The following is a 27,420-nucleotide window of genomic DNA, read 5'->3' as shown; positions in this document are numbered from 1 at the left end:
TCACATATAAAACTATGAATTGTAATTTTAAATGGTTTAAAAGCACGTAGAATAGCATATGTAGGCAAGTATATTTCTCCTTTTTTGTTAATCAAGAAGGAAAAACAAAAAACAAAAACAGGGCAGGGTTCGGTGGTTGAATCATCCGTCCCCACCAATGCCCAAACCAAATCTACGCTCTTGCTGCTCTACCTCCTGAGCTACACCCCACATAGAAAGCGTCAGGCTTGGAAAATCCTGCTTGTATGTTTGCGTGTGAAGGAGACATGTTGTATAAAGTAAGAGCTCAGGCAGAGTAGAAAAGCGCTTTGTAAAAACCAGTCTATTAATCTAACAGACACACCCTACAACAACTCCAAACGCATGCAAAGTGGCGACAACTCCCACAGGAAGACAACGCTGTCTTTTGTGTAGCTGGTTTTAAGAAGTTTTCCATTGTTTCTTTTATGTTATATTAATTTACTGTTTAGGGAAAAAAGGATCGTGTTTTGGCTCCGATTGAGATCGACCTGTTATAGCTGCAAGAGCGAGTTATGCATTTTACTCTGAAATTTTAACCGGAAGTAAAAGTCATTTTTCTTGCGCTACCTTGAAAATAAAGTGGAGGCTGGTTGAAAGCGCCTCTTAAGTCATGTAAATTTTTTTACAACATGACTCTGTTTACGTGGGGCAGCTAGGAGTCTAAATATCCACGTGAGACTCCTTGGAGATCGGGCTGTTGGTTTGGCGACACGCTGCGGATGATACATTTCTGCTAGCCTAAAGCTGCTATAGTTAGCTAGCTACTACTCGCCAGGTTTGACTTTCTTGTGCTTTCCAAGCTGATAGCGCAGTGAGTGATGTGGAAAGTAACGTTTCAAGCGTTCGGTGTTTTGCTGTTGGCGTGGTTGTTGGGAAACTTTGTTCTGGGCTGGTTTCAGCAAAACACCAAACCCCAAACGCAGCACAGCGAGCAGCATCCGAGCAGAACCTCGGAGAGCCAGGACCAGAGCTGCTTCTGTCACGTAAGTAGCCCCAAACACGGAGCTTTTGTCACCGGAAACATACAGTTTGTTTTTTTAATAACATAGTTTGTTGTTCTTCATGAAGCTTGTAATCTGCGAAAGTCATACCACAGTTTTGTTTTTAGGAGCTTCCAGCACTTTCTACTGTCATTTTATTTTGACGTCACTGTGTACGTGAGATGCTAGTTAGCGACTGTCCATGAGTCCACAAATTGTTTTATTTTCTGCCATTTTGATAAATAAATAGATATAGTTACAGTTGACCGACTAAATTGGTATTTAAACCGAAATCTCTTCTTGTTTGTACTGAACAGTGAGTTAAGTCCTTAAAGTAGACTAATGAGCAGAGTCGAGAGCGCTCCTCTTCTTCCTCTCCTCGGACCCAGCAGCGAGTTAAACCAGCCGAAGTTCTTGCGAGTTGAGCGAAAAGCGTGGTGTGATCTGATTGGCTGTGTCAGAGCTCCCGCTTTACAGCCTCCTCACGGACATTGTAGTCTTTTGCGTAGAAGTTGCCAAGTGTCCCTAGCGACCTATAACATGTAGATGACTACAAACAGGGAGGCTCCGTCAGAGGGGCGGCGTTTGTTTTGACAGCGGCTTGTTTGTAGGCGGGGCTTCTGGCGGCATGGAAGTGCGGGTCTGTGATGACAGCACAGACATACAGCTGCTGCCGTGACATTTGGACAGTTACGTGGGGGGGAAGTTTTAATTTGAAGGAAGTTGAGACACAGAAAGCTGAAGGCGAACAACAGGATGCTGAGAAAAATGGTTCTTTTCCTGGCGCTCAGTGGACTGCTGCACTCTGAGGTCTGCTGTGGTTTGGTGTTCGTCATTAGTTTTTTGTCACAGTAAGATTGTCTTTGTGTTTCTGTAGTGTATATATAAGTATATATAATACTAGTGTAAAGGGTTTACAAAGGTTTCTAAAATACCCGCACGTAGTTTAGGTGTACTGCTCTCTGCAGAGCTGAGCAGTTGCTGCCATATGTTTTGTACGGTCATATCTTTGATAGCTTGAAAAGGAAAAGCCTGTTGTGAAATATAAAGAATGTGAAAGTACTTTACAAGTTTTTACAACTACATACTTGTAAAGTACTTGTTCGGTTTTGGTTCGAATAACTTTCTCTCTCGCACACACACACACACACACACACACACACACACACACACACACACACACACACACACACACACACACACACAGACTATTTATTTTAATGCAAAAAAGCCCCCAAACAATACAATGTCCATCTTTACTCAGTATTGAGGAATCATTGCATTGGATATTTTGTTAATAACATTTTATTTATGTTTCATTTTCTCTTAATTTCCAGACTAAAGTATTAATGAAGCATTTGAGACTCTAATCATGAGCTAAATGAACCGAAAGAGTGTCCGGAGCTGTTCTCCAGCCAGTTAGAGCAGATGTTTGGTGAGGTTTGAGGCTCTACCTGCTGTGCACAGAGCTGAGCTACCTAACAAAACTAGCCAGAGCCATTTGACTGACTGTTTACCAAGCTTCTTAACATGTGAATGCTGGGTTGTGTAATTCTTCAGTTCAAACACATTTGTAGGTTTTAGTCAGCAGCTGATGGTTTATAGAGCAGACAATGGGCCGTCGGCTTGGTGGGTTCAGGTAACACAGTGTGATGGATGTATTATGTATGAACGTGCAGGTAGGTGGTGGTTTATCTGATGGAGGAGCATCATCACCTGATCCTAATAGTTTTTCTTATTTTCTTAATGTCATTTCTATAACATGATTATAAATTTGTAACAGCAGCAAAATTACAATCCAGTCTTTATCAGAAATGTGAACCCTACCTGGGGGTGGGGGTTGTGTCAGGAACGGTATCCTAAATGTTTGCCAAAGCAAACGTGGCTCATTGATAAGAGGAGGCGAAGCCACAAAAAGACTTGACAGCAACTGTAATGTCTTCTAACAAGGCGCACTTTAGATTCTTACAGCGTTTTAATTTATTGTAAAGTTATAAAGAGAGCTGCCATCTATGGGTGTCCACAGAACAAGAAGCACAGTAGCAGGTGTTGTGTTCCTTTACATAAAACAACAGTTTTCCATCATAAATTCATGCAAAAGCGTACAAAGTGCTGCATAAAAACCCCCACCAAGTAGGGAACAACTGTCTAAATGTCCAAAATAGGGATGTGAGACTGCATGCACCTGCTAATGCTGCATGTTGCTGTCTCTATGAACTGAGTCTCTGGATCCATTTCAGCTGAACTTGTGTTTTAACTGTTTTGTTCTATCATGCTGTGGTTAAAAAAATCTTTCCAGGAATCTGTTCACCCAGATTAACTCGAGTCAGTCGGTCAGGAAGACCATTTAAGAACGGGATGATGGTTACTGCTCCTTAAAAACATGACCAGCTGACAGATGTAATAGTGGGCTGCTGTGTCTGTAACTGTGTTCAAACAGACACTTTGGAATAAAAGCTATACATCTGCTCCTCTCCTATGTGAGATCCTTCAGGGTAGGGCTGTTCGATATAACGATATATATCGGATGACGATATAAAAACATCTATCGTTTCATTTTACGCTGTCGTTTGTTTCGTGGTGTCGCAAAATAAACTGTTTACGGCAATATTTGTTCATGGTTCTGATGTCACTGTAGTGGTTATATTCATTTCTTAAAGTTCTCTCTTTCTCTTATATTTAATATAACCACACTACGGACAGACAAGCGCCTGTTTTTACTTGTTGTCGTTAGCAACAACGACGGTAATACCATTGTGTGTCCGCTGGTTTAGTTTCCACACGAACCTTTCACAATAAAGCTCAAGATCCTGTTGAGACTTTTCAAAATAAACTGAATGACGTGAAAAAGTAGATTATTTACAGATGAGAAGTAAAAAAGAGCCGCCAGGTGCTAAAAAATAAACCTTAGACTCAAACGTTAGAACAGGCTTTTCCCCGCAGCACGCCGTGTAATAAATACTCACAAAGAAAACGGCGCCGTTACAACTTATGACTAAAAATGTATCGTTTCATGCATCGGTTAAAACACTCGACTCCAGCTACAGCTGGAAACACTTCACACAAGTCGAGCTGCCCGAGATTCACAGGATTTACAGAAAATGTTCCATGTTTGTGATTTATATCGTTATCGCGATGATAGATCTTTTATATCGGGATTTGAGATCGTGGTCATATGGCACAGGCCTACCTCAGGGCTCACTTCTGTTGTCACCCATCAAAGTAAGAGCTTCACGGCAGTAATTTTGTCTTTAGGTGTTACATCTCCCAGTGAAGGCGTAACTATTATCACTGACTTTTGAAGTGCTCTCAGGCTACGTCCACACTAAAACGTTTTGGCCTCCCGTCCACACTGAGACGCCGTTTTCTTGAAGGGAAAACGCAGCGTTTTGAAAACGCTCTTGAAAACGCACACGTTTCAAAAGGGAGCTGCCCCGTCGCAGTGTGGACACTCAAAAACACAGACTTTCTAAAACGATGACTCATTTTAGTCATGTGATGCAGTCACGTGACCAATTAAGCTAAGATAGCGGAGGGCATTATACAGCAGTCGCCCTAAAAAGGATGAATATCCGTTTGTTCATGCTCCAGATAGCTTTCCTTCAAAGTCTTTAATTCTCACTCGCGTTTGCGCAGGACTGGAACGTCAGCGTTTTCATCCGTTTCAATGTGGACGCACACCTCTGTGAAAACGACTGAAAACACCAGTGTGGACGTGGAGCGTTTTCAAATCCAGCCGGGCTAGTGTGGACGTAGCCTCAATCTCATCCATGGCAAAACTGAGGCTGCCGAGTCTGGACTGATCGTAAGAGTTTGAACAAACGTCAGGGTGCAGACTTTGACTTGTACTGCGTGACGTCAGTCAGGTTTTAGTTTCTAGCACACAGCTTCACTTAAAACATCTGAAATGACCCGGACATTATGATTATTTTTACTGTTTTAGCATGAGTGGAAACACTGTGACACTGTTATTTAGAGATGAGGTGTCATTAGTAAACGAAGTGTCCTGCTTTGCTTCAGCTCACAGGCGTCCTGGATGACTGCTTCTGTGACGTCGAAAGCATCGACATTTTCAACAACTTGAAGATCTACCCCCGCATCAGGAAGCTGACAGAGAGAGACTACTTCAGATACTACAGGGTAAGAGCTGCGCCTTCGCTCCGGCTACAGTGGAAGCACAGTGTGGCTCAGTGCAGTAGTAAAAGTAGTATGTAAAAACAGATGGAAATCACATGGATCTCTTTTGCGTGTGTGCGCACATGTTGTCTTTTTGCAGGTCTTTGTGTTTACTGGCACATGTTGTCACAACATGATTTACTGTTAGACCTCAGTGGTCTGTGTCCTCCCACAGTAAGAGCACACCGTGAACATGCAGACACTAAAGCCGGTGCACCTGAGCGTCACACCAAGGACGTTCTTGTTTTAAATACAAGACCCAGAGATGCTACAGGACGAATCGGTCACGGTTTATTCACAGGCCAGAAAACAAGAATCAAACAAACAATCCTAAAAACAACATATACATGAGCATTCCCAGGAATACATGAACACAATTCTAACAAAACTTCTAAAGTTCGTTAGAATAACACTCAGTCCCACGATGCAACTGCTCCCACAACCCAGAACGAATCTTCTTTATTTTTCAAACCGGGGGAGTCATTTCCAGGCCGGTCCCAGAAGGACGAGGAGAAGCCTCCCATCTCAGTCTCGTCCCATCACAGCCCAACTTATGCTCCGCCCTTGAGCCGCGCGCTCGCTGCCACAGCGTCTTCCCTCGTGGCATCGCCCTGCAAGCAGAGAAGCATCGTCTGGGAATCTGGCCTGGTTTATAGCCATGGCGATCCTCTCCCAACACGGCTGCACCCGGTGAACAGCAGTGGAGTCACTGCTCACAAACGCAGGTAGAGGTGCAGCTGTGCTACGCCCCTGACGAGAGGGCAGCACACTGTTGCCATCGTCTGGCTTCTGCGCGTTCCTTCCCTTCACATCAGGGCCTCCCTCAGTGCTCAGCCAGCTTCCTTTAAACAGGCCCTTTCACCAGCTGATAGGCCACGCCCACACCTCAGCAGGTAATCACTATCAGCCAACTTGTCCCAAGCCCAGCCAGTCCACAGTGGGTTAAAACAATGTAAAAACATCAGAATAGTTTCATGCAAATAAAAACTACACTCACAAATAAACACTAAAACCACTGATGAAAGACAAATATAAATTCCCACTGTGGGACAAACATGCTGTGAATGCTTTGGGACGTCCTTTCCCTCGGCTCCCGCCGTGCAGCTGTTGGATGACACGGTCCTAAACATCTGTGTAAATGATTCTCACATAGAATCATGTAGCACTTTCTTTTCCTTTCTTCTTGTGTCTCTAGTTTGGGTGTTACAGAACAGGAAGTGATGTCTGAATCTTGTACCGGTGTCGTGCTACACTGTGGTTTGACAGTGCTGCCATAAAAAGTCGTGCAGTCTCCTGGAAAGAGCTACGCTTGATGAAGACGTTGCTGCACTTCTGTCTAGCTGTGTTTTTATTAGTACAGCAGTCTGAACAGCACTGGTGTAAAGTCACTGGTAAATGCTGTCAGGCGCAGAGGGAGCGAGACAGCAGACTGATCTGCAGCTCTGATCTATATCAGCTGCTCCAGTTCTGTGAGCTTGTAGATCATCTCGTTTTTAAGGAGACCAAAATGCTGCGCACCACCTCCCTCAGCTGCAGCTTGCAGCACAAACATGTTGTTTCTGGCAACACTAAACGGGATCGATCTGTGCTAATCACTGTATGTGACCTTTCAAACGGCTGACACATTCAAATCTTTTAATGCCATAGTGTTAAACATGTTTTCACAAATCGATTGTGTGCGTTTGGTGTAGGAGGTGGGGTGGAGGCTCAGGGGTCGCCTGTAGCACCGTCACACTGAGGTGCAGCGGCGCTTGAACAGGAGGCCGGCTGCTCTGTTGGTGTCTGAGCAGCACACACACTGTGCTCATTCATTCACACTGCAGACCTGAGGCCACTTAGATGGATGTAGTGCGGGTGTCACTTCAGTGTGACTTGTACACAGACCAGAGTGTACGTGGAGAGAAGACGCACAGCAGACAAACACTTTCCTGTGTCTGTTTCAGTTCAGCTTCCAGCTTCCTCTGCCCTGCTGCCAGTCACACGCGTTGTCTCCCACTGTCACCGTTCCTCGCTGTCAGGACTGGGTCACCGCGTCACGCTGGCCCATCCGTCTCCCGATTAGGCGTCGCACCCTGACGAGAGGGCAGCGGGTCCCTCGTTTCACCTGGCTTCACACATTCCTCCTCATATCTGGGGCCGCTCAGCTAGTCTGCTTTTAAAAGGTCACAGCTGATAGGCCACTTCTGGACACACCCACACCTCAGCAGGTGATCCCTATCAGCTAATTTGTCCCATGTGCAGCCAGACCACGGTGGACTAAAACAGAGTCAAATAAAACAATAGAACCATGCAAATTCAGTTTTATTTCCACAGCGTCAAATCACAACAAGTCTCCTCACGGCGCTTTGTGTCGTACAGCAGATACAGAGAAACACCCAACAATCACATGACCCCCCAAATAAAAACTACTCTCATGAATAAACACTAAAAATGAATAAAACCAATGTACCAGATAAATACAAATCTCCACCGTGTGACACACACACACACAGTTGTGTTGTAACCAGTGCTCTGATTGGTACGCTTCAGAAAGGCCAGTGAAAGTTTCAGGCTTGTGTCTGTAATGGTTTTAATATGTTCACGTTGTGAGCGAGCACGAAACACGGTGGGAGTGGCTGAGTATACCGTAACACACACGCATCATAGTAAATATGTGTTCTTTGGATCATACGGTGTTTGTGTGAATGGCAGCGGGGCGAGCAGGATGCTTACAGGTGAAACGAGCGTGTGTCCTACGTGCACGTCAGCAGCTGTCCACAGTCAGTGGGCACTGGCCTCCGTTTGCTTCCCCTGTGAAATCTCCACTGTCTAAAAACACGATGTGAGCCACGCACAGCTGTGGAGCCGACGCTTTCACACGCCACGCCCTCGTCCTTGATTTCTCTCGTTCACTGAAGCCTGATTGAGCCTACAGTGACAGGCAGCGAGCGTCTGCTTGTCCTTCACATGTGGACGAGCCACTGCTTGCTTCCTGCCTCGGTCATAATAACAGTAATAATAAATGAGCAGGTGCTGAGTGTCTGTGTCTGTGCTGCAGGTGAACCTGAAGCGACCGTGTCCTTTCTGGCCTGATGACGGACACTGCTCCATCAAAGACTGCCACGTGGAGCCCTGCCCCGAGGTCAGCCAGCCTTACTCCAACATGGTCTCTTTTTACTGCCTGTCAGTCACACGTCGGCTCGTTGAGGACGGAGACGACCGCCTCCTAACTAGCTGTCACATAGTGCATTAAATGTATTTTCTCAGGGGAAGCTGTGTGAACATCGTCACCTATCATTGTTTGATGGTCTGTGTTCCGTTTCACAGAGCAAGGTTCCTGTTGGCATCAAGTCTGGGAACTACAACAAGGTGAGACCAGCTGTTCCTGACTAAGCTGCACCACTTGGAGTTACCACGTACAGCTGTGGTCACCTGCTTGCCTGCACATGAGTGCTGTATATATTTGGACTGTTGTTTTTCCAGGGTGCAGTTCCTGCAGCTCAGGACTTTAAAAGCCAAGACTAAGGTGGAGAAAGGTGCAGATATTTTGGGTTTTCTCTCACTCTGGCTCAGAGGTGTAGACCGGGCACTTCTGCTGGTCTGGTGTACGCCTGGCTGATATTTGACTGCGTCGGTTTCAGTGATTCACATGTTAAACAGCACATGTAACATGGGGGTGCTGGAGGACACGAGTGGGCTGACACACGGCACCTTCTTCCTGTATTGACTGTTGGTGCTCCCTCCCAGACACCTCTGACCAATGAGTGGACTGAAGAAGAGTGTCAGTGGGTAGTGAGTGTGTAGCAGTGTTTGTCATCATTGTGTGTGCAGTTATGAGTGAAGCTTTGTGGTGTTTCCTGAACGTTTGTGCTGTGCACCACAGAATGTCAGTCATGTGTGAATCAGTCCTGCTTCAGGTCTCTGGGTGTAACTGCAGCTCGTGCACTAGTGCACTGCAGCAGTGAAATGTCAGGAGTTTGTTTCACTGCTTGACATATTAACACAATTTCTACCAACGTTGTTAATTTAGCCGAGGTACTCGCTGCCGCTCGGGTCAACACCAAACCCAAAAAGTGAGTCGTGGTCATGAAAGACGAGCAGCTGATCTTCAGCCTGAGCTGACAGAGTCACAGCAGTGAGGGGAAGTCAGGTTCTCCACAGGGACCTGTGGGATCGTGCCAGGAAATCCGACTAAGTCAAAGCACTGCTGGAGCATTCTTAGATCCAAAGGCTAAACACCTTCTGGTTTTGATGTCATCATCATTATTGTTGTGCTGTACGAGGCACTTTTGTGCGTTTTGTGTAAACACTGTCAGGTATGGAAGTATTGATGCGTCTGAGCTGTGTGATTTGCACGCAGGTTTGTGGGTGAGCCTCGTTCCCCTTCCCTCTGCAGTGTTGTGTGTGTTTGTGCTAACCAAACAAGGACTGCTTACCTGATCAGTGGTTATGACACTTTGCATATTAATGATCATAACCTGCCCTCCCAGCCCGTTGTTCACTCAGTGGGCTGGTTTCAGAACCGTGGGAACATGTGGCTGAGTCGTCGCAGTGAATCCACGTTAGGTGGACATGCCAGCGCTGCACTGTTGTGCACGCACTCTGAGATCAGACAGCAGACACTTGCTGTGACGGCGGCCTCGTAGCTGCTGTCGTCTCTTACTTTAGAGGAAGTTTCAGAGCTGCTGCATTTGTTCCAGCACTTTCTGGACTGACCGCACACACAGCCACTCTTCTTATCTCCTCTGATAGCTTCTACGTGGAGACGCTGAGAGCAGAGTGTTTGTCGCTCTTGGCCAACAGCCTGGTGTTTGCCTTGAAATGACCCAGAAGTGTTTGCACATCTGCTCTGGTCTCGGTCAGGGGCAGATGTTTCCCGACCATCAGCTGGGAGACGCAGCCAGACTTAAAGCGAGCCTTTCTCAGAGTGGCAGTGAGAAGTACCAGAGGTGCTTTGACAGTCAGGGAGAGGTCACAGTGAAATCAAAGGATTTGAATATGATAGAAATATTAAAAACTCCTCTAAATGTAACTGGGACGCAGAGGCTGCTGTTTCAGGCACAAACCGGTTTGACTGCTTTTGCTTGGGTACTACTGAATGTGTCCTTTTAAAACATGGCACCGAGATTGGACGAGTCACATGTTTGTGCTTCTTTGTTTCAGTTCCTGAAATATTTCACTTTGACTGAGCCAAATAATCTCATTTAGAAGATTTCAGTTTGCAGCTGTGTTTATGGAGCACTCGCTGCTCCTCTGATTCTTCATGTGAGTCAGTGGTTGGACCTGGGGGTGGAGCTGGAACTGGGGGAGGAGCTGGAGCTGGGGGTGGAGCTGGAACTGGGGGAGGAGCTAGAGTTGGGGCTGGGGCTAGAACTGGGGGAGGGGCTAGAGTTGGGGCTGGGGGTGGGGGTTGTAAAAGTGTCTGTGCAGCAGATATTTCCTTACTCTTCGTCTTGATGTTCACTCAGAAACAAGAAGTATTAGTTTTTTCTTCCGTTGTTAAATCAAAGCACAGATTTATAAGAATCATGTATTGGGCTCACTTTTCATGACCGAGCGTTGTATTATCAGGTCACACTGGGCTGTGCTTACCTGGCAGGAGCAGAAGGTGAAGCAGGATTTAACCTCGGAGTTATGTTTGTGTCTTTGTGAGACGGTTGAGTGTTGGGCTGTTGTGTACAGCAGCTGTTGTTTGGGGCGATCGTGGCTCAAGAGTTGGCGGTTTGTCTTGTAATCGGAAGGTTGCCGGTTCGAGCCCCGGCTTGGACAGTCTCGGTCGTTGTGTCCTTGGGCAAGACACTTCACCCGTCGCCTACTGGTGGTGGTCAGAGGGCCCGGTGGCGCCAGTGTCCGGCAGCCTCGCCTCTGTCAGTGCGCCCCAGGGTGGCTGTGGCTACAATGTAGCTGCCATCACCAGTGTGTGAATGTGTGCGTGACAGGTTGTGTAGAGCGCTTTACAAACACAGGCCATTTAGCATTTTACATAATTACAGGCTGGAACACTTTCATCGAGCCCAGTGAAGTAAAGATGATGTGAGTGGTGTCATTACTGTGATAAACAGTGTTATTAAGAATCCCTCCTGTGTCCAGTACTCGCAGGCGGCCAATACGATGTCGGACGTGGTGGAGTGCCAGCAGGCCAAGGAGCTGGGGGCCATCAACAGCACCCTGAGGTGAGTCCACAGACCTCCTGCTCTGTCTTTATCTGCAGCTTGTTTTCACCGGGCCTCAGCAGCTCAAACATTTACCAGTGTGTGACCGGCAGCTGCTGGTAGTTTTCCACCAGGCGACACTTCAAAGTGCAGACCGAGCCCACCGGGGCTCTCTCCTGCAGGAACCGTGGAGGTTCCTTTGTGAAGCAGCGGACCGGCTGGTGCAAACAGACAGGATGTGACGGTGCATTACAAACACCAAGCCGCTTTACTCACGTGGGTTTGAAATGTAACAAATAAAGAGGCAGGAGGCAGCATCTCCTGATGAAAACTCACATCACATCCGCTGATGTGGCCAGATGTGCACCTCTCAGACCGTCTAACCTCGCGTGACGCAGTGACCACACGACTGAACGCTGCTCCGTGTTAATGACACGTCGGTAAAGAAGAACCACTCCATGATTGCTTTGTTCTGGTCGGCACTTCCTCTCCTCCAACAGCAGCGCCGCTGTGACGTCATTTACAGTTTGTGCTGCGCGTGTGCACGGCAGTCTGCGCCTTCATGTCGTCCCTGCCCACGCAGCACAATGCAGTGAGCTTAGATGACACGTCAGAGCTGAAATGCACAAATCGGACCTTTACATGCATCTTTGCATATTCTGATCCTGAGTCAGTTTTCACAGGGCGGCTGTCAACCTCTGGAATTGAAAGAATCCTTCGATCCGGATCAGTTATTAGACGTCTGGTTTAGCGACTTTATGCTCGTCTTGTAACCCTCCATGTGATCTCCCAGTCTCATCTCTTAGCAGAATATCTCACCCATGTAGTGTTTAGAGAAGTTGAGCTTCTCTTACTTCCTTTCATTTAGTTTAACCTCGTTGTGTTTACCTGGAATTTGAAATGGGCTTGAGCTCATCACAGATCTGAGCCATCAGTTCTGGCTGCACTGGTTTCTCCCCTGTCTCTGCTCCCAGTGTCCAGTTTGTGCACCTCCTCACGCACAGAGGCGCAGATGAGACTGGGCTTAAGCAAAGGCACGTGTAATAAACTGACAGCGACTCCACAGACGCACACTTAAGTGCATGTGGAGTTTGCATGTGCAGTAAGGGAAACATCCCTGCAGCTTTTGCAGGGTGATGCTGGTTTCAGACTCACGTGACCTTTACTGGAAACTGTTTAAAGTCAACAGACATCCTTCATTAAGAATCAAGTGATGGGAGACGACGTTTAAGAAAAGTTTGAAAATGAACATTTACGTGGACGTTGTGATCAGACTGTGATCTCCTGTTTGGTCTTCATGTCTTGTTAGCTGTCGAGTAAAGCTCACAGTTAGAACGTGTGTGTATTTTTTCCGGTTCCAGTAACCAGAGTAAGGAGGCGTTCGCTGACTGGGCGAGACACGACGACGCTCAGGATCACTTCTGTGAGCTGGACGGTGAGCATCTCTTTCTCTGCGTATCTGTGAGGGCAGCACTATGAGGCATCAAACTTCACACCCAGGGCAAATTCCTCATTTACAAAAACCCAAAGTACAAACCTGTAACAGGCACGATGTGTCCTTATTCCAGCTCTTTACATGAACTTTCCTGTACTCAGTTAAACGGCACATTTGTAGCCGCACTGCTAAGAAGCAAATATCTCTAATGATGACCCCGAGCCACTGCCATCACAGGCTTTTTTAATCCATGAAATGTGTTTCAGATGAGACGTCTCCAGATGCCGAGTATGTGGATCTGCTCCTGAATCCGGAGCGATACACCGGATATAAGGGTCCGTCAGCCTGGAGAGTGTGGAACAGCATCTACGAGGAGAACTGCTTCAAGTAAGCCTGGAGCTCCCTGCACAGAGATGCTCATCTTTGAGGTGCTACTGAAAATGTGTTTTTGTGTCCACAGGCCCCGGTCGGTGTATCGACCTCTGAACCCTCTGGCTCCCAGCAGAGGTGAGGATCAAAGTTAGAGCTGCTACCGGCAGACGCGGCTGAACAGTTAGAAGAGCAACATGACAGGAAGCTCTCAGAAATGCTTCAGTTAGGTCGTTTATACCGACTACTGTCTGCATGTTTGAGAGCCCAGGAAACAGCTCGTGAGGTGCTGTTTACGCGTTTGCTGTAGAAGCAACCCGCTGCTCGCCTCCTGCAGTCTGACTACAGGCCGGTCTTTCTGGAAACGGTGACCGGTGTGGAAGAACCGGAATGGCCTGTGCAGGCACTCGGCTCCCTGACAGCACACCTTCATTCAGGTGGCAGACTGTGCTGGCAGCATGACATCACTTCAGTCTGCTATGAGCACAACTGACAGCATCCAAACAGGGACACAACTACTGCAGCCGCGTCTGGAATGGCACAGGCCATTCCGGTTCTTCCACACCGGTCACCGTTTCCAGAAAGACCGGCCTGTAGTCAGACTGCAGGAGGCGAGCAGCAAAGACGTAAACAGCACCTCACGAGCTGTTTCCTGGGCTCTCAAACATGCAGACAGTAGTCGGTATAAACGACCTAACTGAAGTATTTCTGAGAGCTTCCTGTCATGTTGCTCTTCTAACTGTTCACACATCAGTGTACCTGCTTCAGCATGCTAGCCTCCTCCTGTTTATTGCATACTGCGTCACAGGGTACTGAATAAAGAGCTGGATTAAAACGCAGGCTCTTCAGTGTATTTTTCGTGCACCTTAGATGTCTGTGTGTGAAACTAGAGCTCATACGTTCAGAGGTTAGTTAGTGTGTGGTATGTGTATGCCTAATCACTGCACCGATCTAACAGTTTCCTTCTGTTTCTGTGTTCAGGAGACGATGATGGTGAGTAAACTAAACTTCTGTTGACTTGGATGTGTTTCAGCCGTGTTGAAACCTAACTCTTCTTGTCCGTGTCGCTCGTGTTGCAGGGGAAGGTTTCTACACCTGGCTTGAAGGTGGGTTCTGCCTCGTGTGCTCACGCCTGCACCACCCAGACTGACCTGAAGAACGCTGTTATCATTCTTTGTCATGTAAATCACATAAAGCTGAAGCGTCTGTGTAGCTACAGTAGGCATGTCACTTCCTGTGGTTTTCAGCGTCTGTGTTCTGAAGCTGAACTGGTCTCGTCTCTGCTTCCTCTGGAAGACTTTGTGTGGGCAGGCTGACTGCTGACAGGAGGCCACAGAACACAGAGCTGTGGCTCATCACAGCCTGATGCGTAGATGCCGGACGCCTCATGGTGCTGTGATGAAATGCTGCTTCAGGCACTCCTGTGGATGTGATGTTCCACGCCGTTAAAGTTGTTGTAGCACACCCCCTCTCTGTGATGAAAGCTGGCCTCTCATGTCACGTCCATGTCCCTTATTTAAAGTCCTGTGCTCAGTAGCTGCTGGATCTCTGCACCGTCACAAGTAGAGCTGATGTCCCAACACTACCAAACACATTTATTACAGATATTGAGGTTTTCATCACACAGTTACATCTGTGGGATAAGTCTGCCTGTAGTGTGGCGCCGGGTCCAGAGTTCTACTGTAGTTCTGGTTGATGTTTAAGGCAGGACTATAAATCAGACATCTCGTCCCCCAGTGTTATACAGTTTTGGGTGGACTGAAGCTTTAAGCTGAGCTTGGTTGGATTCTGATTTTAAGAAACCCGTTGTCATCGCTGTCTCTCCAGGTTTATGTTTGGAGAAGAGAGTTTTCTACAGACTCATCTCGGGCCTCCACAGCAGCATCAACATCCACCTGTGTGCCGAGTACCTGCTGGACGGTACGACATCATACAGAGCAAACACAGCTTGGGTGTTATGGCCACCACAGTATTGTTTTATTTGGATGACAGCGTAGTGTGCTAAGATACCAGCTAATGTTAGCTAGCTTGGTTAGCAGCCACCTGCTAGTTATTGCTAAGTAACAGACTAATAAAATAAATCACTGACCAAAGCTGGAGCTCGACCTGGGATCATTACAGTACACGTCTCTTTAGCAGAATCTGCTGAAGCACGGCTGATGAGGCGCATGTACATTTTGCTTTTGGGATTAGTTATGCTGATGAACTGACTCAGTGATGGTGTTTTTCATGCTGTAAGCTGTTGTTGTTTGGCTCTTCAGAGGGATGGGGACGCTCAGTGTGGGGTCCAAACGTCCAGGAGTTTCGTCAGCGTTTTGACATGGCAGAGACAAAGGGGGAGGGCACGCGACGCCTGAAAAACCTCTACTTCCTGTACCTGATCGAGCTGCGGGCGCTCTACAAGGTGGCTCCGTACTTTGAACGAGCCATCGTCAACCTATACACGGGAAATGCTCAGGAGGACGGAGAGACCAAAGACCTGCTGCTGCACATCTTCAACGAGATCAAGTAAGAAGGAGGAGCTTGATTGTTGTCAGGAGAGTCCAAGACCAGCACGAGCTGAAACCCATGGATATCTTAGTGGGGTTGTTTTGTTTCCTACAGACTCCCATCAGGAGTTAGTGGGACCTACTACATCAGTGTTTTATTTTCTTATTTGACCCCTTAAAGAAAATGTTGTGGGGTAAAGCAGCTTCCGCGACTCAGTATAGACCCAAACGCCTGGAGTCGGCACCCAGCTAAGCTGATAGCTTCCTCCCTCCATGGCTGCCATGGATGTGCTGCAGTCCTGTAGAGGATTGCGCTGTTCCGAAAGCTGTTGTGACCGAGCCTGTAGCTAACACAATGTTGGTAATGAGCAGGTTAAATGATCCACACGGCCCAAAGATCACGCTGATCGCTGACTGTGGTGTCCATGTTGTTGCCTGCCACATGGTCCATGCTGTGTGATGCTGCACACCAGCATTATGTTATATTATATGTACATGGCACCAAAGCACATTAGTCACTTCAAAGCTATTCTTAGGTAAAGACCCCACAGTAATACAAAGAAAACCCAACAGTCACACGACCCCCATGAGCAAGCACTGGGTGACAGTGGGAAGGAAACTCTCCCTTTTAATAACTTGATCTAAGACGGAAACAGAGACGAATTTGCATTTAAACAAGTTCAGTTCATTTTTGCTACGTAATAGGTTTGTGGGGAAAAATCGATCATCAGCAGATGAGAAGCTGTCACATTGAGACAAAGGCAGGCCCTTCCTACAGCAGCCATAAATACTATATTACTTATGTAGAGTATTATTATCATCATCACTGTTTCTGGACCTGTGTCTTCTAGAGCCTTCCCCATGCACTTCGATGAGAAGTCCATGTTTGCTGGACACAAACTGGAAGCCAAAACGTTAAAGGTAAAAACTAAAGCTGCTACGTCTACATATGAACATCAGCACATGAAACTCTGTTCAGTCTCCATTCTGTATTATACTTCACCTCCTTATGTGAAGGTGTAGCTGTGTGTGTGTCTGTGTACTATCCACTCTGTTGTCCTGTAGTAGTGACAGAGCATCGTCCTCTGTGATGTGTGTTTGACGAGGTGTCTGGTCCTGTGTTAGTCAGCAGTATAAAGAGGACTGTGTCATGATGCTTGCTGCTGCCCTGGGTTCAGTCACTTTCTGCACAGCATGAGCAGCAGCGCAGTCATAGTCCACACCTCTGCTCCTGATTGTAGTTCTAAACAGTCTGAAACAGCGTCCTGTTCTTGTTGCAGGAGGAGTTTCGTCTCCATTTCAAGAACATCTCCAGGATCATGGACTGTGTGGGCTGCAGTAAATGTCGCCTCTGGGGGAAACTGCAGGTGCGTCTTTGCGTGTGTTCATCCTAGTTTGTGCATTTTAAAGCCAGCACAGTCTCAGATCTGCAGGTGGAGGTCAGGTCCCCTGATGTGGAGCCACCATAGAAGCCTTCACACTCGCCGTGTTAGAGCTCAGGTGTAAAAGGCTACGTGGCACTGAGTGTAATCACAGTTCCACAATAGTAACTGTGTAGCATCATATATGACCGCACCACGGTGTCCTTAACACGTCTTCAGTTTCCACAGCAACACATCATTGTTAGGGCTCGAGTCACGTGTTGTCCCAGTGCGTGAACAAATGTCAACTTTAGACAAATCCAACATAACGCTGTGTGCACGCTGTGTGCACGCTGTGTGCACGCTGTGTGCACGCTGTGTGCACGCAGCAGCTCTGTGTGTGCTCTTTCCCGCCCGTGATGTTACTGTCAGTTTACCCGTACAGTGTTCCTGCAGCCTCTGTGTTGTTCAGGAAACAGTCTAAAAACATCTCGTTCTGTAAATCAAACACAGGTTTATGAGATGCTTTATTTGGAACTGGGCTTGTGTAGAAACGTCTGTAATTCAGAGTTATTGCAATAAAACTGTTTAAAATAAAGCTTTTTGGGTTTAAATGCACCGTGGTGATTTAGAGGCCAATCTGCCCCCAAACAGTGCATCAGACTGCATGCTCCCCGTCATGTGTCTGTGATTTGTAGGCTTGGTCCTCAAACTGAAGTGTTATAGAGTTTGTGTTGTGTGCAGACTCAGGGTCTCGGTACTGCTCTGAAGATCCTCTTCTCTGAGAAGGAGATCAAGAACCTTCCTGAACACAGCCCATCCAAAGGCTTCCAGCTTACTCGTCAGGAGATCGTGGCCTTGATGAACGGCTTCGGCAGGTATGCTTCTGCTCCGTGTGAGCGTGGGTTCCTGTCCACAGGTCACTGTGCACTGTCCAGCAGTCTGACGTGTCGGTGCTATGTGTCTCCGTAGGTTATCCACCAGCATATATCAGCTCCATCACTTCCGTCAGCTGTGGAAGGAGAAAAGGTAACAGGAGGCGATGCTCCACTTGGACAGCAGGCGTCACCGTCCCACACTGCAACAGACTACCTGCTCTCAGAAGAAGGACCTGAGGACCAGCAGTGACCCCTGTTTTTGTCCCATGAACCACCCCTCTATAAGCCCCTCCCCCCGTCACACATCATGAATGTTAATTCTTCAGCCTCCTCTCGCCTTCATCAGAAAATATTTGGAACATTTAAACCGACACGTTTTTCTCTACTCATGAAACTTGTCCTCAAATTATTTTTGAAAAGTAAAAAGCCGCAGATGTTGATGTAGGACAACAGGAACAGAGCGAGGCCTCGGCGGCGAGAGGCCTGCCGCAGCAGGAGACGCTGTGGTTTACAGCTGCTGGGGAGAGCCGCCCTCTGCTGACCTCACATCCTGTTGTCTTTTATACTGACACCTGATTTCCTGTAGAAGAAGGAAGGAGTCTATCAGCGCACAGCTGCCTTTGTGTTTGTCTTTACCTTTTACTGTTGTTGCTGTGCGTGTGTGTGTGTGTGCGTGTGTGTGTGTGTGTGTGTGGTGTGTGGTGTGTGTGTGTGTGCGTGTGTGTGTGTGTGTGTGTGTGTGTGTGTGTGTGTGTGTGTTGGCCAGTACAGAGGAGCTGATGGGATGCTGTTTCCTGCTGTGTGGTGGGTGAGCCATCTGCTTGGCTGCTGTTTGGCTCCAGGTCTGTTGGCTTAAAGACACATTTGTTTAAAAAGTGTTAGAAATGAGGTTTTGCTTCAGTGTCTTATTTCACACTGTAAACTGGATTTATTCACACAGAAATCAAACGTCTTTTCATACGAGTGAAGCTGAGGATGACAAGCACAGGTTCAGGGGTGCTGCGAGGAAAAGCAGCTGTGCATGATTCACAGCTGGATCCATCCATGTTAACAGAACACAAACAAACCGCCATGTCAGCCCCACGGTGATTAAAAAAGATCCACCTCCTCAAACTAATCGGGAAACGTCTTTTTCAGACGAACTCTGTTTGCTCAGCAGTTCAAGCAGCAGGTGGACCAAAGAATTCTGGGTTGCCTTTATTTGCATTTTTATCCTTTTGCTTGTTGAAGCTATTTTGAGCTGTTACTTCCTGATTCTCTGAGTAGATGTTTAAAAACAGAATAAATGCTGTGATGCAGCATCAAACCCACACTGCAGCTTCTTTAATGCTCTTTGTTTTCTTTGTAAAGTTGAAGTAAAAATAAGAATGTCATCCTGCTGCAGCTCTGTGTGTGTGTGTGTGTGTGTGTGTGTGTGTGTGTGTGTGTGTGTCTGTGTGTGTGCTGTGTGTCTGTCATTGTGTGTGTTGCAGAGGGGCCTGGGTCTGCCAACTGTGTGTGAATGTCTGGTGTTGTCTGTGTTTTCTGTCTGTGTGTTGGGTTGTGCTGTTTTGTTGGTTGTTCTGTTGTGTTTGTCTGTTTGTTGTTGTCTCTTGTGGTGCGCCTGAAGGATGAGTGGTGTGGTCTGCAGTGTGGGTTGGTCTTCATGAGAATGGTTGGCAACAGTGTTGTTTCAAGGGGTGCGAAGTTGCGACAGGGTTGTGCTGCAGCCAAGACGGTGTTCGTGTCTGTCAGTGTTGAAGCCTGTGTTGGTGTGTGTGTGTGTGTTGTTCTGTCATTGTGTTGTTTGTTTGTTGTGAGTCTGTGATGCTGCTGTCAGTGTGTGGGTCTCTGGGTGTGCTGGTGTGTTGCAAGGGATGCCCTGAGATAAGGATGCAGTTTTCAAACCAGAACATGAATTGGACCGCTAAGGCTGCTGGGTGTTGTGAAATGATCATTTCAGCTTAAGAATTCAGACTGACTTGTTTTTAAAGCACAGGTGAGTTAATACTGCAGCTTTATAATGTGTGCCACCTGATCTTAATCATCGTTTGTATTCTAGTGCTAAACAAAAACAACATTCGCAGCTTTCAACAACAGAAACCTAAAACTAAGAAATCAGTTTGGTTTTTACATTTTTATGTATGTTTTGGTTGTTGAGCTGATGTGAGAGGGTCACGGAGCTGCCGCCGGGCGCGAGGCTGGGACCATTCACACCTGTAAAATGTAAGAATGGCTCGAAGCTTTCAGAATCAAAGATTTCAGATCCAGAATCCAGATGTTGTGATCATGTGACCCATCAGTTATTGATGTATTATCATTGGTTACTCTGTCAGCTAGAAGCCAATAAGACAGCAGATGAGGTGTGTGCTGTGTACTGGTCAGACATGCTTCAGAGCACACACCTCCCACTGTGGCAGTGAGTTAGCCCACTTCAGGCCAGTTACCCGACATTAGTTCCAGTTTGTGGCTCAGCCTCCATCAGAGGCGTGCAGGGAGACTCTGTGTGAGAGAGGGAGTGCTTGCCTTTCTCTGAGCCTCGCTTGCCCAGCAGCAGTCTTGTACAGTCCACTCACCAGCCTTAAAAAACCAAACCAGTTCAGAAGTCCGACACAAAAGGGTCAAAAAGGCTGTACCTGCGAACTTTATTTATTTGACAAGAGGAATAAATATTTCTGAACCCGAATGTGGTGTTTGCTTATTCTCTTCATTTCCTTTCACTGATTTATTGTGTCTGCCCCCAAAACTGAGTGCTGTCCTTCACTGGCTCTATGTCTTTATTTCACACCACAAACACAAAAGCTCAACAACAAAACATGTGAAGTGTTACAAATCTTACAAAAGCAGTAAATCTGTTAGAAATCTGGAGCTGAAGCTTGTCCCGAGCCGTGCAGCACTGACGGGAGTGGAAACGGTGATCGATACCCAACCGTGAAGTGATTTTCAGATGTGGATATACAACGCGTGGAGTGATTGGCTGCCTGGTTACTGATTAAATCAGTGTCGTTCCCACACGTGTGGCTTCTTCACCACCTCTTCCTGCTTTTCTCACAAAGTAAAAAGAGGGTAAAAAAGCCCCAGTCTGCTGTGGCTACAACTGTAGCTTGCCTCCACCAGTGTGTGACTGAATAGTGGCATTGTAAAGCGTTTTGGGTGCCTTGAAAAGCGCTATATAAATCCAATCCATTATTATTATTAATACTCAGACACAGATCACACGTGTGCGTCCTGCAAACCAGCAGCTGGGTTTATGTTGTTCCAGGTCGTTTTAGGGGGAAATGTTAAAATGGTGTGATGAGCAGCACAATGAATTCCTTTCTACTGGAATTAGTTGATGTGCTGGGGTTAGGGAATCCCAGCTGACCTGTCAACACTGCCAAGCATAGGTGGTAAAGCAGTACACTGCTGCGTGTCCTGATCATCTTTATCAAATCTCATGTGGCTCCAGATGAACTTTTAATGAAGCATTTTGTGCATCTCCGTCTTTTAAAAAGCTGCAGAGGTCTTCTCCATTGAAGATATTTGAACACATTAAATTGTTACTTTTAAAACACATCTGGACAGATGTTCACTGCTAATATTGTGTCGCTAACATTAGCAACGATCCTGCTCTTTTAATGGTTCGAACTTGTTTTTGTTTGAAAATGGTTTTCTAACCTTTTTCAGCCAAAAATGACCCTCACACATTTACAGTAAAAGAAAGCTTAACATACATTTAGACAGGCTGAAAACAGGTTAGCTTTATGTAGTGCCCACTTTGTTTCATATAGTAATGAGAGGACCGGTGTGATGTGCACTGTTCTCCTTTCCTGTTTAACTTTGACCTGCTGCAGTATTTTACAGCAGAACAATGTGGACTACACAGATGTGCAGATGATGGCCACGTTTAACTGGCTTTGTTATCAGCTAACCCCTACAGTGTCCCAGCACAGCAGAGACGGACGTGTCTCTGATCGGATGTCTTTGTGAGTGTGTGAATAAATACAAAGAAGCTGACTTCATGAAAAGAACTGTTTCCAATTTAATTCACTACCTGGATTATCTTCATTGAAATACTCGAAACATTCATCACAACATCATATTCATACCGCGAGTCTTAGAAGCAGCAACATTGTAGCTGTGGGAAAAGTCCAACATCATGAGGCCAAATTCAGATGTTCTTGTTTACAGCTAAACACTTGATGTTCTGGGACTGTTTGGGGCGATCAGCTGGGGGACCAAAAATTAAGGACACATAGTGATTAACTGTTGTGTAGAAACCTGTAAGGCAGGGGTCTCAAACTGAAGTGAGCTGTGGACCACTGTGGTCTCATTGGACGGCCACTTTAGTGTTTTAGGAGTACAAACAAACACACAAGGAAACACAAACAAATATTACTGAAAGTGTTTTGTTTGTTTGTTTAAATTGTTGCATAAGAAACTGACTCTTCACTAACTGAAGCCTTTGGTCCTCTCTGCCCGTGCAGACACGTGGCGCACTTCCAGGGCCGAACTGCATTATCTTTCTTCACGTCACCTACAAGTGGCCCCGCGCCGCGAGTTTGAGACCCCTGCTGTAACACATTCTTCTTTATTTTCTACAGTGACTCCACAAAGCCTTATGTCAGTGACGATAACAAACACAATAACCGAACCGTGTCAAAGTGCAGAGTGATGCTGTACACAGAGCAGCGGACTCATGGATAAGGGCGGAGCTCCCCGGCAGCGGTGGTCAGGCGCTGTTCGTCACTGTTGGGATGCACGGTGAAGCTGCTGTGGCGGCTGCCCCAGTCGCAGCAGTCAGAGGAAAGGCTGTCAGAGAAAATATGGCAGTCAGGACCAAGCCTGTGAAAAAAGCTTCAGGTTTTCTGCGTTTTGGTGAAACCGTCAGGTCAGCTCTGCTCCATCGCAATCAGACCCATTGTCCTTCAGAGGCTTTAATGGAGCAAATATTGTATATCTAGACACAAGCAAAGGCACACAGCTGACTGTTTAAAGTCAGGGTTCAAGTTATACACTCGCCAGCTCCATAACGCACCTACAGGAGCCGCTCTGTCACAGAGACCTGTGTCACAGGAGATCTGGAGCTTCCACTAAGGAAATCCTAAAAGGCTGATTCTGTTCATCTGAACGTTTCAGTGGGAGAAACGTTTCTTCACTCATCCAGGTGACTTTCATTACACCCACTGAAAACACTACGTCCAGATGAATGGAGTCGACCTTCACTATCTCTGCTATTTGCACGCCCACCACTACACCTGCCTCATTGCCATTCAGAGGGAGCCATAAATGAAGCAGTCCAACAACCAGGCCTTAATGGTAGTCCTGTCTGAAGCTATATGCAGGTCATGGGGAACTGGAGCCTGTCCCAGTTGTCTGTTGCAGGGCTACCACAGAGAGACAGACAACCATTCACACTCACATTCATACCTATGGGCAATTTAGAATCACCAGTTAACCCAGCCACAGGCATCCATAAGTACCAGTGACAGTGACATTGAAAAGTCAGAAATGATGTTCACACCTCGCTGAGGCGTTCTGGGGAGGAATGCTCCACGCCAAGTCGTCATCGCTGTCATAGCGACGAGGATTGTCAAAGAAATATCCTCTGGAGGAGAGAACGTGGTTAGGGATTCCCGTGGTGCTCTGTTGGACCAAATACATCAGAGCAACAGTCAAACAGTGATGGCCTATCATTAACTTAGAGTGAAAACCTCATGCCAACTGTAAGAACCTGCAGTACTGACCCGATCCTGAGGCGGCCGTCTCACCCTGAAGAAGAACACAACCAGTGAGGTGGGCAGCAGCTCCCACACGAACAGGATCACCCCAAATACGATGTAACCGGCGTCTCCAAGAGAGGACCGCAAGTCTGCCTGAGGACGCACACACACAGGTCAGAGGCAACAGAAACACAGCTTTCCAAACCTGCTGACATGTAGTGGCACACTGGTCTGTGCATGTTTTCCACACACACAGCGGGGAATGCGTGCAGAGCACACAACATGGCCATACCCATGGTATACCCAGGTCAGGTCAGGTATGGGTGTGATTGAATGAACACATGTATGGAGATCAGGTCGGCTTTATGCAGGACCTCTGCAACGAGTACTACCCCAGTCCTAGTTACATGATGGTGACATAAGGAGCCGGCTCCTGTTTACAGCTGGATGAAGGTCTAACCTGGTCGGAGACGTTGTACCAGTCATAGTCGAAGGAGTTGATGGTCTCGATGTCAGCGAGGGCAAGCACCACCAGGTTGTAACAGGCTCGTGATGCGTATAACAACACCACCGTGATGCCGATCAGGGTCACCTGACACACGGACGTTCCCTACACACAGAGACATTTCATCAGTTTATTCAAACAATTTTGTGCAGCATGATCTCTCGTTCCTCATAGTTTAGCACATGTTGTAAATGAAAGGAGACTCTACCTTTGACTCCAGGTAGATGTTGGCCAATGACATCTTGGCCACCTTGTAGAGGCAGACGGACAGCGAGATGGCGCAGAGTACGAACAAGCTGTCGTTAACGGTCACCCTCACCAGAACGATGGTCTTCACGTCGGCAGCAGTCATCTTGACCATCAGGGCGCAGATCAGATTAACCACCAGAAAAATGAGACTGACGCAAAGGAAGACCAGGTACAGAGGAAGTCTGGGAGAGGGGAGACAGCGCTGTGGATTCTGGAAAAGCTAGGAAAATACCAACTCCACTTCCTGCTTTGACAACCTTCTTCGATTTCACAAGTTAGTCAAGTTACCTGTACTTCAGTAGTGCTGGTGCGTACTTGGACTTTGCCTTAAAGTAAACCTGTGGGGAAGAAGCAGAGACAGGCAGAGACTGGTTATTCAAACGGGCTGAGAGGTCATCTGACGGACACATTTAGTCCAACAGCCCGGCCTCCTCAAGGACTGCTGGCCAGTCAGGACTCTGTTCTCCTTTTGTTAATGCAGGACCCAGGCTCTAGGTCTATTCAAAGGAATACCTATCAGTTGGATCTTCCTGAGAAGCACACTCAGGGTTGCTTTACCTCCACGACCAGGAAGCTGGAAAAGCTTTATTTTGTCAGATTATCAGCTCATAAATGAAACAGCACTTCTTTATGTCATTCAAAAATGAAGCTCACGTATAATATAAGCTTATTAACATGCTTCACTGCCAAAGAGCACGATCAACAGTTTCCCCCCAAAAGCTCCAGGTTTCACTACCTACGGCTGAACAATGAGTCACAAGTTAATCTCAGTCAAATGCACTTGGATCGCTTCTAAAACAACAACTGGACATTTACAGCACACAGACTTTTGTCTGAGCTTCACTCGGTCCACACAGCGTCATCTGTCTCTGCCATGTGTTCAGCATGCAAGCATTGCAAACTGTGTGTGCTTCCTCAGAGCCTGCAGCAGCTCATCTCATTGATTTGTTCCTGAAGGTACCCGCATTAAGGAAATAATGCACTGTAGTAAAATAACCTGTGTCATCTTTCTCACAGACAAGCGCTGCTGGTTAATGAGTCTCCTCTCATGTGAAAACACTCTGTTTCCTGGTCTAGTTGAGCAGCTGCACTCATCAGAGCTGATCAGTGACAGATGTCACGACAGTGATGCAGGGTCACCACATACATACCAATCAGGACTATGTACCAGACACTTTCACTTCCTAAAACTGAAATACAAACTTGTTGGACTTCAAAAAGCTCCAGCACCACAAGCTCAGTCAGCTACAGCTCTATGAGCTATTGGGCATCCACCTACAAACTGAAGCATCCTAACATCAAACCTTTATGCAGTATAGAGGAAACTATCCACAGAGGCCAAAGCTACCGGGCTGCAAACATGTTCACAGCACTGACTCGGTTTTAGAGTCAGCCTCAAGTGGCCGTTTCAAGAACTGCAGTTTGTTGTACTTCATTCTTCAGCCCCACAGATTCCTGAGTCAACAGAACCCCCCACTGTAATTCAGACTGGCTTTTACTGTGCCACTGTCTGCCACTGGGACTAGTGAAGGTGGGAACCTGCTTATTTAATCATTCATGTTCTTACCGTCAGCGGCCACAGATGGCAGCACATCAACAATAAATGAAAGGATACCTCAGATTTGTTGCAGATTAACCCCGTACTGCCTGCGTGGACTAAAGCCTGCCAGAGTCTGAACCCTGTTAGCCGTTCCCAGAGCCACCGGTCTCTGCTACGACAGTAACAGCAGCAGAACAGTAACAGCAGCAGAAGCCCGCTCACCTGCGCACAGTAGAGGTTCATGAGACTGAGCGTGAAGAACTGCAGGCAGACGGGGAAGCAGTACAGAAGCCAGAAGGCAAAGGGTCCAAGTGCATTGGCGGTCACACAGTCTCTGAAATAGAAGGAGAAGAGAAGGGCGCGCAGGGCGGCCCACAGCAGACACAGGAACAGGAAGGCCGTCTGGTAGCTGAAGCGCTTGTGCCGGTACCGCAGCACCAGCCAAAGCTGGGCATAGACGAAGGCAAAGAGCAGTGAGTAGAAGACGGTGTAGGCGATGGTCAGACCCAGCTTCACATAGGGGGGAATGGCCGGTGTGATGGTTGGAGGGGGAGGTAGGTGGGAGGTGTTACCGGCATTCTGCTGCTGCTCTTGTGCCGGGTCCATCGCCTCCCCATTCATCTCCTCTGTGTGCCAGTAGCAATGGGAGGGAAGGAGGGAGGGATGCAGTAGGTGTTAAAGATGGAGCAGCACGCTTCCTCCTCAGGGGGAAATAAAAAGGAGAAACCTCTCTGTGCTAGTCAGATGAATCCTGCGTGTCCATCCATCCATTCTCATCCAGGGATGCCGTCTGACTCACAGTGAAGAGAAGAAGAACACAGAGAGACACCTCCCCTCTTTTTGCCGGTGCCTGGTAGTACACTATTGGTAGTTGTTGGTCACATGATGCTGCTGTGCACCAGGGGATTGGCTTAGCAGGAGGAGGGATGCTGCAGGGAGGAAACTGGAGAGATGGATCTGGAAGGAGAGAGGGGTAAGCTGGAATCTGTGGTCCCCCTCACACACACACACACACACACACACACACACACACACACACACACCCCGACCGACTGTGTCACAGCAGCGTCACACAGACAGACTGATGCTGGTTTAGAGTGTTGCACCCATGTCTGTATAAAGAAATGAGGGAATGATGGACTAACTCAGTGTGCACGTAGATGAATGAGGTATCCAGTTATTACCCGACTGATACTGTAATGCAGACTTTATTTTAATAAAATTAATATCACATCTCTATTGTTGTTGATAACTGATTTTTAAAAAAAGAAATCAAAGCATGCTTCAATAAAAAACAGTTGAATGTAGAATCTGACTAACGTGCTTCTTTCCATGTGACTCTCTGAACAGTGTAGCAGACTTACAGCTTTAAGAACTCTCTAATTGCACTTTTTATAACCTTATTATTACCTTACTTACGAAGTGTTATAATAAACTGTGAATATAAATGGTCTCCGTTTTTGTAAAGAGTAATAGGTCACAATATTTCAGTTGTGTGATGGATTGGATGGATGGATATGGTCCATGCACTGCACACTCACAGAAATGCTGGTTTGATTAACATTCGAACAACCCTGAGTAAGAACAGCAGCCAGCCAATCTTTC

At 47.0% G+C, this 27,420-nt stretch overlaps 2 protein-coding genes and 1 long non-coding RNA gene across 4 annotated transcripts; 2 read left to right on the top strand and 1 right to left on the bottom strand.

The window, feature by feature from the left end:
* Positions 1-526: 526 nt before the first annotated feature.
* On the top strand, positions 527-18,510 carry ero1b (endoplasmic reticulum oxidoreductase 1 beta). Of its 2 annotated transcripts, none has more exons than XM_026172160.1 (16): positions 527-1,004; positions 5,022-5,141; positions 8,215-8,298; positions 8,484-8,525; positions 11,247-11,329; positions 12,670-12,743; positions 13,010-13,130; positions 13,204-13,250; positions 14,094-14,105; positions 14,192-14,218; positions 14,940-15,032; positions 15,374-15,620; positions 16,453-16,522; positions 16,882-16,968; positions 17,707-17,840; positions 17,935-18,510. In XM_026172160.1, exons 1-16 carry the CDS (start codon positions 840-842, stop codon positions 17,993-17,995), a joined length of 1,467 nt encoding a protein of 488 aa, XP_026027945.1. In that variant the 5' UTR covers positions 527-839; the 3' UTR covers positions 17,996-18,510. The 2 variants fall into 2 exon arrangements, with proteins under 2 accessions (XP_026027945.1, XP_026027946.1); XM_026172161.1 differs by lacking the exon at positions 527-1,004 and adding an exon at positions 1,593-1,811.
* Positions 18,511-18,551: 41 nt separating this feature from the next.
* Positions 18,552-19,152, top strand: LOC113023390 (uncharacterized). Its single transcript, XR_003272567.1, has 2 exons — positions 18,552-18,682; positions 18,781-19,152. It is a non-coding gene; the product is annotated as an uncharacterized LOC113023390 (long non-coding RNA).
* Positions 19,153-21,820: 2,668 nt separating this feature from the next.
* LOC113024814 (integral membrane protein GPR137B-like) lies at positions 21,821-26,865 on the bottom strand. The gene is made up of 7 exons (XM_026172158.1): positions 26,038-26,865; positions 24,564-24,613; positions 24,235-24,457; positions 23,982-24,131; positions 23,546-23,674; positions 23,323-23,444; positions 21,821-22,610 (listed from the first exon to the last, which is right to left on the bottom strand). Exons 1-7 carry the CDS (start codon positions 26,434-26,436, stop codon positions 22,496-22,498), a joined length of 1,188 nt encoding a protein of 395 aa, XP_026027943.1. The 5' UTR covers positions 26,437-26,865; the 3' UTR covers positions 21,821-22,495.
* Positions 26,866-27,420: the final 555 nt, after the last annotated feature.

This window comes from Astatotilapia calliptera, chromosome 6 (assembly GCF_900246225.1).
Source record: "Astatotilapia calliptera chromosome 6, fAstCal1.2, whole genome shotgun sequence".
NCBI lineage: Eukaryota > Metazoa > Chordata > Actinopteri > Cichliformes > Cichlidae > Astatotilapia > Astatotilapia calliptera.
Note: the sequence above shows the minus strand (reverse complement) of the source record. Positions and strands in the feature narration are given on the sequence as shown.

Excerpts from the sequence above, each read along its gene's own strand:
- ero1b (XM_026172160.1), top strand. The coding sequence starts at position 840 with ATGTGGAAAGTAACGTTTCAAGCGTTCGGTGTTTTGCTGTTGGCGTGG. Across the intron at positions 5,142-8,214 it reads ACTACTTCAGATACTACAGG|GTGAACCTGAAGCGACCGTG; the intron begins GTAAGAGCTGCG and ends TCTGTGCTGCAG. Across the intron at positions 16,523-16,881 it reads TGGAAGCCAAAACGTTAAAG|GAGGAGTTTCGTCTCCATTT; the intron begins GTAAAAACTAAA and ends TTCTTGTTGCAG.
- LOC113024814 (XM_026172158.1), bottom strand. The coding sequence starts at position 26,436 with ATGAATGGGGAGGCGATGGACCCGGCACAAGAGCAGCAGCAGAATGCC. Across the intron at positions 24,614-26,037 it reads TGAACCTCTACTGTGCGCAG|GTTTACTTTAAGGCAAAGTC; the intron begins GTGAGCGGGCTT and ends TCTTCCCCACAG. Across the intron at positions 24,458-24,563 it reads CCAGCACTACTGAAGTACAG|ACTTCCTCTGTACCTGGTCT; the intron begins GTAACTTGACTA and ends CCCCTCTCCCAG.